Raw genomic sequence first — 15,656 nt, 5'->3', positions numbered from 1 at the left:
TCGCGCTTGCCGCTGTCTAACAAGAAGAATATTGATACGAATCAGGGCACTGACAAAAAAATCAAATGAAAAAGGAAACTCCCCCTTCTTCTGCGAAATTCTGAGCATAATGGAGTAAGCAGGCTCCCGAAGAACAACATCTGTCTCCTGAAGACCTTGCAGATGCGAGCGACAGATGTTGGACGGGCAACACTCCGTTGGGTGCCTGACGACCCGCTGCGATACAGACACCATCTCCAAAGGCTTGACCGGCTGAGTCACAAGCGCAGCCTCCTTCAGTGCACGTATCATGGGTGGTGTGGTGACTTACAGTCTCTTAAGATTTAGTGATGCACACCACGTCCTCACAGCAAAGATTCTGGAATTTCCTTTTTGATGAAACGCTCCTTGTAGTGCTCTTGCGTGTGCTGCATCAACAACAACAAAAAAAATCACTAAAACATATGACATGCTGCTATGGAAGACACACACACACACACATACAAAAATCTCATAAAGAAATATAATATATACGATAATTATCTTCAAACAGATGGGCCATAAAAAGCCATAACAATATTATCATATTCTGTCATTTTGCACTACTTCACATGTGTAGCTGATTTGTGAGGGGAAATTGAAACCCTGTACCCTGTGTTTAATTCAGGGTGAGCATTTCATGAAATGTCAGAAGGAGGATACTTTTATCACGGATGAGGAAATTACATTATACGGCACTAAAGTTGATTTCTTTGCCAGTTGATCATATGTGGCTCCAAAAAAAAAAGTGTGAAACTTTTAGTACAGATTTCATATTGAGCAGGGTAGGCTTCTATGCAGTCAGCTACAATTTGGCCAAGTTTAAAAAGATCCAAGTCATTTGTCATGCACTCAGGCATAAAAATCATCATAACAGTCTCCAAATATACAACCATACAAAAAAAATATATAGAACAACAATTTAAAAAGAGGGGCATCCATCATCACTTGGGAGAATTGACAGTTTATAGATTTCACCTCTTCTCTACTTAATAATATATGACACTGTACCACAGATCTATGACAGTCAAGTAGATTGGGTAAAATTCATCACACAAATGTAACATAAAAATTATATTTGAGAGATCCTATTTCTCAACAGAAAGTCATAGAATAAAAAAAAGAAATATTGATTAGCCAATCACTCTGAACACCACATAAAATATTTTGACTTGATTTAAATAATGAAGTTATGACATACACCAGGACATTCCAGACTTCATCAAGAATCTCATCTCAACATCTGAAAATAACCTTCATCACAATCTACCATTGATTTGCCCTGACATGTTTTATAATTAGAACAAGAATTTTTGCAACTTCTGTCAAGGATTATCTACAGTTATTGCAAAAGAATACCATTTTAAAATGAAACCTTTCAACTCAGTTTACTGGTCACTCCCAGATATACCCCAAGATGAAAAAGGTAAGCGGCCTAATCATATCCTGTCCTTGTAAAGACTGGTGAATTTATTGCACAAATGCATTTTACACTGTAAGGATGAGGGTGAAATGTGAAAGTAGCATATGACATAGATAAGTCACCTTTTATTTCATTACTACGTATCTCCTACTAGAGGCTCAACACTGTATAACTACATAGCACTTTCATATCTGAGGGTAATAACCCTAGTTTCTGTCGACAGTGTTGTGACATAAAATAATACTCCTAAGGGCACAAATGGACAAAAAACAAAAACAACATTGAAAGCCATTTCACAGCAAGTGTGGCATAAACACAGAAGAGCTTTTTACAGTGGCCCTACTGGGGAGAAAAAAATGGAGGTGCGTTCAACAGACATGACAAGGGGATGCTTGACGACACAAGGTGGAGCTATTGCACATGAGTAAGTCTGCCAGTCTGTAAAATTCTCATGCACATACACATACATATACAGTGCACTCCCATTATAACGAAATGCTTGGGACTGGCAGTTTTCTTTCGTTCTAACGAAATTTCGTTATAACCGAACAAATACAATACATAACGAAAACAAGGAAGCCACGCATATATCATATTCTATTTGTTGAATACTCGTCATACACTGGAAAACTATGTGAACAATAAAACAAATAGTTATTCAATTTCAGATTACTGAGTATTGTATTACAATAGCGCAATTAAGTTCCCCTCGGAAACTGTGCGTGACACACCAAGCGAACACACAGTGATGTGACGCGTTCGCCCATGCAGAGACGCTATAAATGCTTGTTCCGCTACATATTTTCGAAAGCAATCCTCATTTCGTTATAACGGAGCACATTTCTTTTGTTTTTCTTTGTCAGTGGCGCTCAGAAAAGACTTCATTATAACAAAAATTTCGTTATAACCGTGTTCGTTATAAGCGAATTTTGTACCATAGACTTTAATGGCGATAATTTTGGGACCGGAAGTTTAACTTCGTTATAACGAAATTTCATTATAACCGTGTTCATTGTAACGGGAGTGCACTGTATTACAAAAATAAAACAAACAAAATAAATCCATGAGAGATCAAAAGGTCTCATGTTTGTTATCAATGTCACACAACTTCTACTTGAATCTTGGCCTGTTATTTCATTTGTTTTGTTTTGTTTCTTATTTTTTGGGGGGGAGGGGAGGTTGAGCTCAAACTTACTTCTGAGGTCCTTTCAAAGACATTTTTTTTTTCATTTTTGCAAAATCTAAAGAAAAACATTTTTCAAATCCATAAAGGGTACATATTCTAGAAGAATTTCTCCAAATATATTAAAGCCAATAACTTTTCTGGAGGCTGCCAGTCTGTATCTTTTTCCCATGTTACATTATCCTAGAAGTAGCTTTAGAACAGGAATGTGATCAAGCTTAGACCTGTGCTCAAATGAATATAACTAGAATTATTCATTCTGTATACTCAATACCACTTCTTTCTCATTTTTGAAAAACAAAACAAATCACAATTCCAAACAAAGTCTATACTGTCTCTCTGGCAATGTCTGAGATACATCTAAGTCAACACATCAATCAAAATCAAAACTTACTCAAATTCAAAAACATAGCTTGGGTCACTTACCATACAATACCATGGCACATATGCCAAGTACTACACTAGAGACAAAGTCAGGTGACCAATACAGTTGTTTTTGATGGCCAAAGAGACATTATTTTCAAATTGTGCTGTAACAGTCTTCAATCTCTCGTCATTTGTAAGAGATTGCAAAGGAACTAATTGGCTCTTAATCAATCACTTAATGTCCACAAAAATTATTTTCTTTTCAATGCACAGTTGGCTCAATTTCAGATAATGGGGTAATAACCAGCGCTCACTAAAATAATTTTCTCATTAAGAGGCATGAAGGGACGGATTCCACATATCTGCGCAGGATGTAACATCACATGCGATTAATGTATGGCTTTATCTTTGATAGCACTCACCTTCTGAACTTTCATCTGAAGACCCTCTGGCAGATTCAGCTGCAACAACTCGGTAAACAGGGGTGCAGTGGTGCTTGGTAGGTCTTGAATCTGTGTGGAGACCATGAAGTAGAGGATTGAAGCATGAGAATGCTTGGTCATTTCAAATTATGATTCACTGATATCATCCTAAGTTTGAGTACTGGTGGGGGAGATCAAAACTTTCAGGATTAGGCTTGCACAACTATCTGTATTCCCATCCATTCCAGCAAAGGGATTGGAATATTTGATTTAAATAAGTGTACCAGAATCTTGAGGAAACAAATGCTTAATAGAAACAAACATTTAGAAACAAGCAACAATTGGTCTGATGACCTTCAGTCCTCTCTGAAAGGTCTTGCAAGGACTGAATGAATTACCTTGGGGAACTATTGCTTCTGCCAATAAAATACATCTGGGAACCTCAAGCTTTTTTGACTCTAGAGTCATATCCATTGAGCCTCATATCCCTACCAAGCTCATGTGAAAACAAGGAAAAGTAGAAATTACGTGGTGCGTAATATATGTCCCCGCCGGAAGTTGCAATTTTGCATCAAAATGTACAATATAGGTCAAAAATCAAGGTCAAAGGTCAAAGAAGTCAAAGGTCAAAATTCTGTGTAGAAGTTTTGAAGCCCTCACCTAGTGCCATCACATAAAGCAAACGGAATCAAAATCGGGTTAGAAATGGCGAAGGAGTAGCATTTTGTAGCCAATGTACAATATAGGTCTAAAATCAAGGTCAAAGGTCAAAGAAGTCAAAGGTCAAAATTCTGTGTAAAAGTTTTGAAGCCCTCACCTAGCGCCATCACATAAAGCAAACGGAATCGAAATCGGGTTAGAAATGGCGAAGGAGTAGCATTTTGTAGCAAAATGTACAATACCTGTAGGTCAAAAATCGAGGTCAAATGTCAAAGAAGTCAAAGGTCAAAATTCTGTATACAAGATTTGAAGCCCTCACCTAGTGCCATCACATAAAGCAAACGGAATCGAAATCGGGTTAGAAATGGCGAAGGAGTAGCATTTTGTAGCAAATTGTACAATATAGGTAAAAAATCAAGGTCAAAGGTCAAAGAAGTCAAAGGTCAATATTCTGTGTATAAGTTTTGAAGCCCTCACCAAGTGCCATCACATAAAGCAAACGGAATCGAAATAGGGTTAGAAATGGCAAAGGAGTAGCATTTTGTAGCAAAATGTACAATATAGGTCAAAGGTCAAGGTCAAAGGTCACAACTGAAATTCTGTGTAGAAGTTTCAAAGCTCCCATGTAGTGCTATCATATAAAGCAAACAGAATCAAAATTGGCTCATAAATGACAGAGAAGTAGCAAATTGAACATTTTGATCACACACGGACGCACACACATACACACACACGGACACACGCACGTACGGAGCCCATTTCATAGTCCCCTGCTCGAACTCGTTCGGCGCGGACAAAAATATACTCTTTAATCTCAGGAGTGCCTACTTTTCATTAGACTAAGATACTAGGTCCTCTAAAATCACATTTCAAGTGAGTTTCCCTCCAGTTTTCTTTCAATCCCTTACAAAAGTATAGTCTTTAAAGGTTCCCTGAAATACAAATGCATGTTGATTTGTGTTGATTTATGATACCCTCAACATCACTTTTGCGGTGAAACAAATATCTACAAACATTCCATATATTTTTCATTAGTTTCTCTTCTATTTTTCTCCAGATTACTTGGATACGCCCACAAAAAATCCCTCCAAACCAATATTCCTGTTGTGACCTCATCTGTCAATCATTGCTAAAGTACTGATATGTTTAACAAGACATTGGAATGCACCTTCCCCTCGACTCGGCATAACTTGCATGTTTCTGTGATACTAACCCATTGAGGACGAGTCCCAAGTATACTTGGGCAAGCATCTATGGGAAATGCATGTTGTAGCAAAATCAAACCGTCCTCAATGGGTTAATGTGACCAACAAAAGACATGGCGAGGGAACATGCAAGTTATGCTCAGTCGAGGAGAAGGTGCATTCCAATGTCTTTTGTTAAACATATAAGTATTTCAGCACAAAGCCACTCTTATGAGTGCTCTCATTTCTACAAGTATTTGTTACTCTTTGTTCTTTGCTCACTACTATTTTCTAATAATCTGTCCTCTCAACAGAATTCATTTATGTATTCACTCGTCTCTTTGTATTTTGTAATTACAGGCATTAGGTATAACACTGTAATCAGCTTGATTAGTAAGGAGCCACTCTAAACATGTCATCAGACTTAAGCCCGCCACACTCTATACGATCAGACTGGTTGCACGACTCGACACCGCACACTATACGATCAGACTACACAACTAGACTTACAACTGTTCTGGCTCCAGTACATTTTACCAATGAGTACAGAAGCACACGCAGTGCGCATTGCGTGCGCTTCTGTACTCTTTGCATAATACTACATTGTGATTGGCTGAAAGCCCACGACAGGTTGTGAAAATTTGACATGTCGAATCTCTACAACTGGCACTAAGACCCAGTTGCACAATTCGAAACTGGCAAGACTGGTGACATCAAACGTCTGGTCTTAAAGGACAAGTTCACCTTCATAAACATAAGGATTGAGAGAATGTGGCAATATTAGTAGAACACATCATTGAAAGTTTGAGGAAAATCGGACAATCCATTCAAAAGTTATGAATTTTTGAAGTTTTTGTGCAGTAACCACTGGATGAGAAGACTACTGCAGTGTATGAATAACTCAGATGTCACATGCGTACAACAATATAAGGAAAATATAGAGAGAATTTCACAAAATTTCATCTTTTGAAAAAAGTACACATTCCCTTGACTCGTTACCAATATATGTTATGGGTAATATCATTCCCCCTGCCTTTAGAAAGAGGCAAGTCAAGTGTTCTTTTTTTATGCGAAAAAAAGTGAAAATGTGTTGAATTTTCTTTACATTTTCTTTATACTGTTGTACGCATATAAAACCACAAGCTGTAGTAGTCTCCTCATCCAGCGGTTCCAACACACAAATTTTAAAAATTCATAACTTTTGCATCGATTGTCCAATTTTCCTCAAACTTTCACTGATGTGTTCTACTAATATCGCTGCATTCTCTCAATCCCTATGTTTATGAAGGTGAACTTGTCCTTTAAGGTCGTACGACCTGTCTGATCGCATAGTGTGCAGCAAGCTTTACTCTCAGTTAGCTCTATCACAGCCTTTTTTTTTTTTACTTGTTTTTTCTTATTTTAACACTGAAGTAAATGAAAAGAAAGCAACTCAGTTGTGAAGTAGGACCATAAAAAAAGGCTCTCCTATGCCTTGGCACAGAGGGGCTAACATTCTGCCAATTACTCATCTGATCCATGGGATCAATGTATCTATTACAATGATGTTCTCACCTGCAGAACTCTTTCATGTGTTGCCAGGGTGAAATCCTTGACCTTTGACTTCTCCGGAGTGCCAGGCATTTGTATGGTGTGAATGAGTGTTTCCTTGGTTGGCATTGCATAACTAACAGGGGATGAAAGAAGACAAGTGAAATCATTAAACCATTTCAAAAACTCAAGTGTGGAATGCATTGACAGATAACATGAGAAATAAATTTAGATCACTACAGAGAAGCAAGAGTGTAGTTCACAATAAATCATCAATAAGAAATTAGGTGAAATTAATGGCTTTAATAAAACCAGACTGTAATATTCATTTTCTGGAAAGAGTACTGCTTCACATGATATTAGTATATTGTTACGTACAGAGACAGATAGAAAGAGAGAGAGAAAAAAAAACATAAATCACATGAATTGCACCATGCTGATTGAAATGCTGCATTTCATGCAAAGCAGAATATCACATTGACCAGTGTACATTCTCTTATGCATGGACAGCAAAAGCTCATAGAAAATGGAGGCACACTACATACACACATGCGTATGTTTGTGTGGAATAATGTAAATCTACTGCAGCGAACATCTTGCTGACATCGGCAAATAGTGTCGGTGCTGATGCCTACATATTTTGTTGCTGTTGTTGTCCTTTGGAATCTCATTCTGCACAAACTATTCTAATGTGACATGGGCACAGTACATTCATCCTACCTATCAAAAACGGTGAGGTCCATGTTCTTGGCAAGGTTGTGAGCGTACTGTGCGAAGTGTTCCACCAGTGTGCAGTCATGACCCATAACCTGGAAGTTCAAGATCTCGTACACTGTGGAATCCTTGGCAGGAGGTATCACTTGATCTGACACCTGCTGGGTTTTTAGCTGATGAAACAAAGAGTAATCAACATTCAGTGAAAAACAAAAATAGTATATAAATACCCCCATACACAAACATAGGATGCCAGTCATATTCCTGCTACACAGAATGGCAGTAAAATGAATATGTGACCCGTTACAACAAAAGGATCCGAAAGTCAGGGGAGGACGATTTTTTTGAAAATAACATGACATCATTCCCTTACTTTTCTGCTTTAATTTCGTTTATAACACGACTCATAAAAGTACTCGGTTGCGGAGATATTGGTGATGTTACGAGACCAACTTTAGGATCCTTTTGTTGTGGCGGGTCACATATGAATTACTGCTTGAGGATAACTGATTTCAGACAGGGGAGTGCTGTAATGAGTTAAAATATATATGAATAATTGGCTGACCAGAGTAATCTGCCATGAGTCTGTCTACTTTGTATATTTGTGATTCTTTTGTGAAATCCTAAATCTGCTCCGATTTGAAAGGCTTAGTCGCTGCCAGTTTTGAAAACTTTAGAACAGTGTTTGACAAATTTTCCTGTTGCTAAGGAAAGTGTTTTCTTCGCAGGTTGTGTGCAAATTTTGGACATGTAACATCGGCTGAAAGAGCAAATAACTAAAATCTGAATGTGTTTGCCTGATGTTCCTTCCTCATGAGCAATGTACGGGAATGTACACAGTATTCTTGATGTGATTTGCAAAGGGTCATGAATCACAGCATTTCTTGTAAAAAAATCTGTTTAAACATAAAACACTATGTTTTTAATAAAAATAATTTTACTCAAGAGAGTAAAATGACATAAACAGAATGACAAAGGGGTTTTAATCTAAATTGAAGAAAAAAAGAAAGTTAACCCATTGAGGACAGACTGATTTTGCCACAGAACACACTTCCCATAGACACTTGCCCGAGTATACTCGGGACTCGTCCTCAACGGGTTAAGGAGTTCACAAGTTTTGCATGTTTTCACAAATCAGTGAGAATGGTCTTAAAAATGTACTCAATAGATAGAGGTGAAGATGCTATCACTTTACAAGTCTCCAAGGAGATTGCACAAATCTTTATCAAATTTCCCTGTTTGACATAAAATCAACAAAGATAAGACATTTCATGACAAATCTTTAGAGGAGGTCTGCCAACATTCCCACATCCAAATCAGGGAGATTCCACACAGCAATCAGGGAGATATCTGTGTGTTACATGCATTTTGATGAGCAAAAATAATTTACAAGTCAGGGAGATGTTAATATTCTCTTATTTAGATATGAACAGATTTTGACATTTTCAGGGAGACTCCTGCACAATCAGGGAGACTTGGCAGCTCTGTTAGAGTCTTGAAGTAATGAAATATAACAATGATTTACAGGGTGAAAATGTTGCAGACCTTGCTAAATCATTGACCCAAAATATGAGTCTATTCATACAAGTACATGTGCACAAACCAATGGTTGCATGAACATAACATCCTTTTACTTAGAACTAAAAACTTGAATAATGTGTAACAGTTGGACAAATGGAATTAGCCTTTTTTGAAGGAAATGTTACACAACTGTGTGGTATAGTTTATGTCACTAGAGCAAAGGAGATGAAACACAATATGTAATAATTCTAGAAATTCTCAAATTTGATAAAAACTTTTACCAGTACTAATCTATTGTCTTTTCTCCTAATTTTTCAATGGTGGAAATATGTCCATTGAATATATTGTGCACAAACACATTCTCTGTTAAACAAAAAAAGGGGTGAAAAAAAGAAAAGGGAGAAAAGAATAACAATATTAATAACAATGATAAAAATCATGGTGTTAGTCTTTTGATTTTTTTAAAACATTAATGTAATTTGTATCTTTAATTGTATGTCAATGTTATGTATCATGTTTATTGTATGCAAGTTGCCTCTTTCAATGTGGAAGTGGAAAGTAAATTCAATTCAATTTAATTCAATTATGAAAAATCCATGGATGAGACTAATACCCCTATCCCATGGTGATTTACCACTGATGATAGCATACTGTAGCGCTGCTGTAGCATATACTGTACCTGCTCATATTCAGAGTCAAAGTCATAGTGACGAACTTGCAGTACCATCACAGGGGTCATGCAACTCCTACCAGCACTGTATGAAATGAAAAATGTATGAACACAATTGATCAAGTTGTAAAGGATAATATACCATCACCTAGATGAATTTTTTAGTGGAGACTGATATTCCTTGTGTAAATACATGGGTTTTATTTGTTATACCCTCTCTTCCTTGTTAACTTTTCAATGGGCCAAAGGAGTGAGCTACTTTTGATGGCCATGCAATATAATTGATTGGTATATGTTTGACTTGAATAGTCACTGCCAGCGTGGCGCTATCGTATATCTGGTGCTCAAGCACATGCCCATTATTTTGCACGCATGGCTTGACAGAAATTCGGTTCAGTATTGCACAGCAAGCTATGACAAGGGTAAACTGACATCCATTTTTCAAAAATGTAATTCGGTAGCATCACTCTGAAAGGGGATTTTTCTGAAATAGAGATACACTGTATGTGCCTGACCTTACCATAGCTAGCAGTGGTTCTGTAAGCAGGAAAGAAATCATTAAATTTGATCAGTTTTCATCGTTGCTGAGCCAATTTATGCTACCTTTTTCACTAAATTTTGTGAAATTACATATTTATCCCACAATCGGCAGCAGAGGCAGTCTCAAAATTTGATTTTCATGAAATTTGAGGTCTTTTATCAAGCTGTGTAAACCGACTATTTTCTTTTATTTTCTACTGCAGTCAGGAACATAATTAAAATTTTGCACACAAACAGTTTCTCAGACGAGATTTTTGCAAATTTCCTCACAGCACTGGTCCACGGCAGTAAGTTTTACCGGCGTGCCTGGTCAGACTAAGAGCAACTGTGCTCAAGCTTTTACTCATCATCCAGGCAAGTAGCATTGCCATTGGGCCTTGGGCATGCAAACTATGCCAATCAGTGAATGACGTAAATTGGGACCAATCATCAGTGGGTCTAAAATTTTGCAAAATAACGAAAGGGCGGATTTAAAAAAAAATTTAATTCAATGTCTAAATTACATAAGGCAAGTTATTTTCGGGCATTATTTATCTTCCTGCAGAACTTCTGTTTTCTTGTATAAATATATGCAGTTCTATAATGTCTGAAACTAGATATCTGGCAACAAGTCAGGCAGCAGCACTGCCAAGAAAATCACACTTAATGAATTGCCGATACCTCTTCATATTCCTCATACTAAAACTAAAAGATCAATAAACGTGTACGTTAGTTGTCTTGTTGTCTACTTGCAAACTCTGTCAGACTCAGAGTCTTGGCATTTATATCTTGCATTTTTGACTAGGCTAGACAGTTTCCATTAAAGGACAAGTTCACCTTCACATAAATGTGGATTGAATGAATGCAGCAATGTTATTGGAACACATGAGTGAAAGTTTGGGGAAAATCGGACAATCCGTTCAAAAGTTATCAATTTTTAAAGTATCTGCACAGTCACTGCTGGATGAGAAGATTACTAGAGTGTATGATGTCACATGCGTACAACAATATAAGGAAAATATAAGGCCAAGTAAAAAAAGATAGTAGTTTCTCGTCCGGGTTTTTTGAGCAAGGCGATGAGGGAGGTCCTTACTATTTGCTATCTTACTATTTTTTCAGGGATTGTAAAAATGAAAGTAATATGTGTTTCTCGTCCGGTAATTCTGAGAAAGGTAACGAGAGAGGGTTTTATATTTTCTATATCAAATTTATGAAATGAAATATCACTCTGGTAGCTGTGTTATGAGAGACCAGGTCCCAAGTGTATGTCTTGCCTGCACTCTGTGCATTTTCAAACAAATAGATTATGTACCATACTTGAAATGAAACTTCATGCATGCAGAAATACATTTGCTTTTTCTTTCCACTACAGATGTCAAGGGAAAATGACCATCTTAATACTGGTATTTAGCGTTGTAATGGCATTTCTGATACCAGTGTACTTGCAATTCTGATGTATTGTGCTATTAAATGAAACAGGTATAAAACATGTCTTTCAACGAAGAATGTACGACTGAAATTTAATTCCATGATATTCAAAACACTGCTTTATTCATCAATGGTGTTTGTGACTTTTTGTGTCCATACAGCTGGTATGTATCTGCATTTCTTCACAGTACAATTGTAGCACATTCAACTGGAAACTAGCTTGTACAATTGCAGATGGATGTCAAAATGATACTGATATGGCATTATAGCATTAAAAATTTAAAGATGTTTCTTCATGTTCTAAAAAGACATTTGATAATCACTCATCATTTGGATGACGAATGATTGTATACCACACTACAGAATGGGTTGATACGACTCACGGTCGTGTCCGTGAATTTACATCGTAAAGAAAAGTATCCCGCAGAAATACGAGACAAACCAGAATCCGTGGAAAAGTTATTTATTTTGTAGATACACCCATTTGATAATTCTACATTTGCTGGAAAAGTGCATTCATTTTCTCTTCAAAATAGAATAATACATTGCCGTCAGATGCAATGTTACAGAGCAGAGTGTACGGGCTCTACACATTCGAATGTGTTCATACATGCGTGCAGACAGCTGACAGACCAGGGGATGGTACCTGTGACCGACCCTGGACAGCTACAGATCCAGCTAGCTAGCTACAGACACGCACACTTTGCCAATACGGTGCGGCACGGCCATTGCACCGGCACCGTACCTTCCGACACTGCACACACATGCACATAGTCACAATAACATGAAAATGTATACAAACTCATACAATCCTCACAAGCATTTGTACAGTACAATTCATCCGCTTGAAATATAAACGGGGAAAAATACGAACAATGCGCGAAATATGCGTGGAATATTGACAACGATTGATCGCAAAAATGTAGCCGCGCTCGCGTTCACGACGTACCGAGTGCGCTGTACATCACAGCTAGCCCAGGCCGGCCCGCCCGCGCCCATCCAACTACAGTTCGACTGCTTTGTGGGTCATTCCTTCTTGCCGAGCTCGCAGTGTGAAATGCATGCGTTATTACATACGCACTACAGAAGCTACAGCTGTACTATACAGCTAAGTAGAGGACGCAAGGCGTAAAATGAGACATCACGATTGGTAGGTGAATTGTCGATTTTTTTTCGGCGGCCGAAAAAATAGTAAATATCAAAAAAGTCGATGCGGCAACTGAAAATCGATGCGGGCGGGGAGCGGACTGGGACGAGAATTATGAATTTCTTGGTATTTTCAGCGCCATTTTGAAAATAGCAAATAGTAAAAAAATCGATGCGGCGGCCAAAATCGATGCGCGCGAGGACGAGAAACTGGTTTCTTTTTTTACTTGGCCTAAAGAGAATTTCACAAAATTTTACTTTTTGAAAAAAGTGCACACTTCCTCGACTCGTCATTGACGTATGTTAAGGGTAATATTATTCCCCTTGCCTTCTGAAAGAGAGAAGTCAAGTCTTCTTTTATCATGCGAGAAAAGTGAAAATATCTTGAATTGTCCTTATATTTTCTTTATATCGTTGTACTCATGTGACATCACAAGCTGTAGTAGTCTTCTCATCCAGCAGTGACTATTAAAGCAGAAATTTCAAAAATTCATAACTTTTAAACGGATTGTCCAATTTTCCTCAAACTATTAAGTAATACTGATGTGTTCTACTATATTACAGCATTCACTCAATCCACATGTCTATGGAGGTGGACTTGTCCTTTAAGGCCTTCCATTAACATTATCATGATTAACCCTCTAAAGACAGTATAAATGGAAAAGAGTAAGCGTTGGTGACTGGTGACTTTATTAGTGTGTAATCTAAAGTCACATGAGATGAAGCTGTTAAAGACAAGACCTCGAACTTGATCTTGGACTTGGAGTAGGGCGTCCACATCAATGACATCCGTAGTCGTCCGTGTAGACTGTAGTGTACTGTGACCTTGACTTACGGGCTACATGAATATGCATGTATGGGACTGACCCATGAGCAAAATGTGGTTGGAGGTTCAACAGTCTCATTGTCATCTATGAAGCAGCTCCAAAACACTATTGGCAAAAACTTACCCCTGCCCCCTTTGCAGTCTTGGCAGTCCGAGACGGTGAATAGAGGACACAACTTTTCTTAGCATCATTACAGTTCAGTTTGGGTCCCTGTTGACACGAAACGCAATCTTGCCCTCAGTTCATACGTAAGTTGGCCACCACGTCGCTTCGCTGCGTCGCACACAAGCCAGCCGAAGCCGCGCCGTGCGAGTACGTTGCATGGAGTACGAAGCCGGATGTTTTACATTGTTTACGAGGTAAGCCAGTCAGGAAATGACATTTATTGGGGTTTGTACACGGACGGACGGCCAGCTAGAAGCTACTACGGCCACGGACGTCCACACGGTCCAAGATCAAGTTCGAGGTCTTGTTTGCACTGTCATGTCAACAACATGCACATGGTGATGTTCCGATGTTCCGTTGGTTGTCTTAAATTAAGTTAAAGTTCAAGAACCTACACTCAAATCGTTCAACAACAAAAAGTCAGCGTAAGATTGCTATTCTTCGTGTAGGCGCTATAGTATAGGCCTAACGCGTTAGACCCTATCTATTCTTTAATATTTCACCTTTGATTGAATTTCATTCTGACACAGCCTACTTCGATCGAATGGTCCAATTTAATGGATGGCTGTGTGCATTGATTGTCCCACACCTTTAATTGCGGTGTCTACTTGTTGGGTGTTATACAATCTATCCCGGATTTATAGTCTATGTACGTAACAATCTAGATTCTATACAGCATAAATACATTGATAATGATATTAGAGTACGGGTACTTCTCGCTTAATCATGAAATAGGTCTGAGTCTAAGTTAGGGACATCAAATGGCTTGTTCAAGTTGGCAACTTTCACTCAGACATAAAGATAAGTGAAGTATATGTATGCAGAGCCAGAGGGTAGTGCACTATAAACTATATTATTGTAATATTTGTATATTTTTGGAGACAAGGTGGCTTGGTCATTGGAGTTGGAGACGAGTATAGACTGGATTGAGTGAGTGGGACTACGAGCTATACGAGGTAGCGACCTGCTGGTGATGACTCAGAGTCACGTCTCAATGGTTGCCCATTACATACATCACATGTACGTCTGCGAGTAACTACGACCAGCAGCCCCATACGCATTTTATACGTATGGGGCTGCTGGTCATAGTTAGTCTGCGAGATGTTTCCTGGAGACTAGCTTGGTCTATATCCATGGGGAGTCACAGGAGAATTGAACATGTTAATTTTTTGTGGCTGTCTCAAAAGGAAGTCTTGCCCATTTTTGGGGGAGACTTTTTCAGTCTCGAGCTGATCTTGGAAACTAATTTTGTCTATGACATCTCTGAGACGTATCCATGACTTTGCAGAGACTCATGACCTACCAGAGTCGGTGGAGATGTCTCTCCAACTGAGTTTGAGAGGATGTCTTGGAGAAGTCCTTGCGACTGCTGGAGACATCCCCGTGGCGCGTCCCCACAACCGCCATGCAGGCAAATAAGTTGTCAATAGATGTCTGGCTGGTAACCCCCCGATGTGTATAGCCCATCAATCACAGATTGCATACCCAATAATATGCTGTGACAGAATTTACAGTTATTACAACACTTGACAGTATTCAAAACATGTACGTATGTCTTTCATTTTATTTGACCAGAACGTCGATCTGTATCTTGTCATCAGGGATATGTTCCACAGAGACTGCGTCTGGCTTCACAGAATCCCCTCAGTACGGAGGAGAGTAAAAGTCATATAAAACTCCTCCAGACAGACAGATTTTTCTGTCTATAATTTCATTGTCTTTTTCACTGTTTGAAGAGATGACACCGCAGGGTTGACCATCGCCTTCTGGTACTGCTTTGTAATATTGTATTTTTACTTGAGTTTGCACTTAAACAGCCCATACAACTTCACAGTTCAATTCATAAATGCAGTATTTATGCTTGTATTATGTTTTATGTG

General features: G+C 38.3%; 1 protein-coding gene across 1 annotated transcript; it reads right to left on the bottom strand.

The window, feature by feature from the left end:
* Positions 1-344: 344 nt before the first annotated feature.
* Positions 345-15,183, bottom strand: LOC139736586 (large ribosomal subunit protein mL48-like). Its single transcript, XM_071647333.1, has 6 exons — positions 15,080-15,183; positions 9,701-9,776; positions 7,507-7,673; positions 6,811-6,922; positions 3,413-3,502; positions 345-407 (listed from the first exon to the last, which is right to left on the bottom strand). The coding sequence occupies exons 1-6, from the start codon at positions 15,181-15,183 to the stop codon at positions 345-347; spliced, it is 612 nt and encodes a 203-aa protein (XP_071503434.1).
* Positions 15,184-15,656: the final 473 nt, after the last annotated feature.

The sequence above is a fragment of the Diadema antillarum genome, unplaced genomic scaffold (genome assembly GCF_040938485.1).
Source record: "Diadema antillarum isolate AM-2024a unplaced genomic scaffold, OU_Dant_1.0 seq00000657_RagTag, whole genome shotgun sequence".
Taxonomy (NCBI): Eukaryota; Metazoa; Echinodermata; class Echinoidea; order Diadematoida; family Diadematidae; genus Diadema; species Diadema antillarum.
Note: the sequence above shows the minus strand (reverse complement) of the source record. Positions and strands in the feature narration are given on the sequence as shown.

Bases quoted from the DNA above. Each gene is read 5' to 3' on its own strand.
- LOC139736586 (XM_071647333.1), bottom strand. From the start codon at position 15,183: ATGGCGGTTGTGGGGACGCGCCACGGGGATGTCTCCAGCAGTCGCAAG. The intron at 7,674-9,700 runs GTACAGTATATG...TTGTTTCATCAG, and splicing joins TTGACTCTGAATATGAGCAG to CTAAAAACCCAGCAGGTGTC. The intron at 3,503-6,810 runs GTGAGAACATCA...GTCTCCACACAG, and splicing joins CACATGAAAGAGTTCTGCAG to ATTCAAGACCTACCAAGCAC.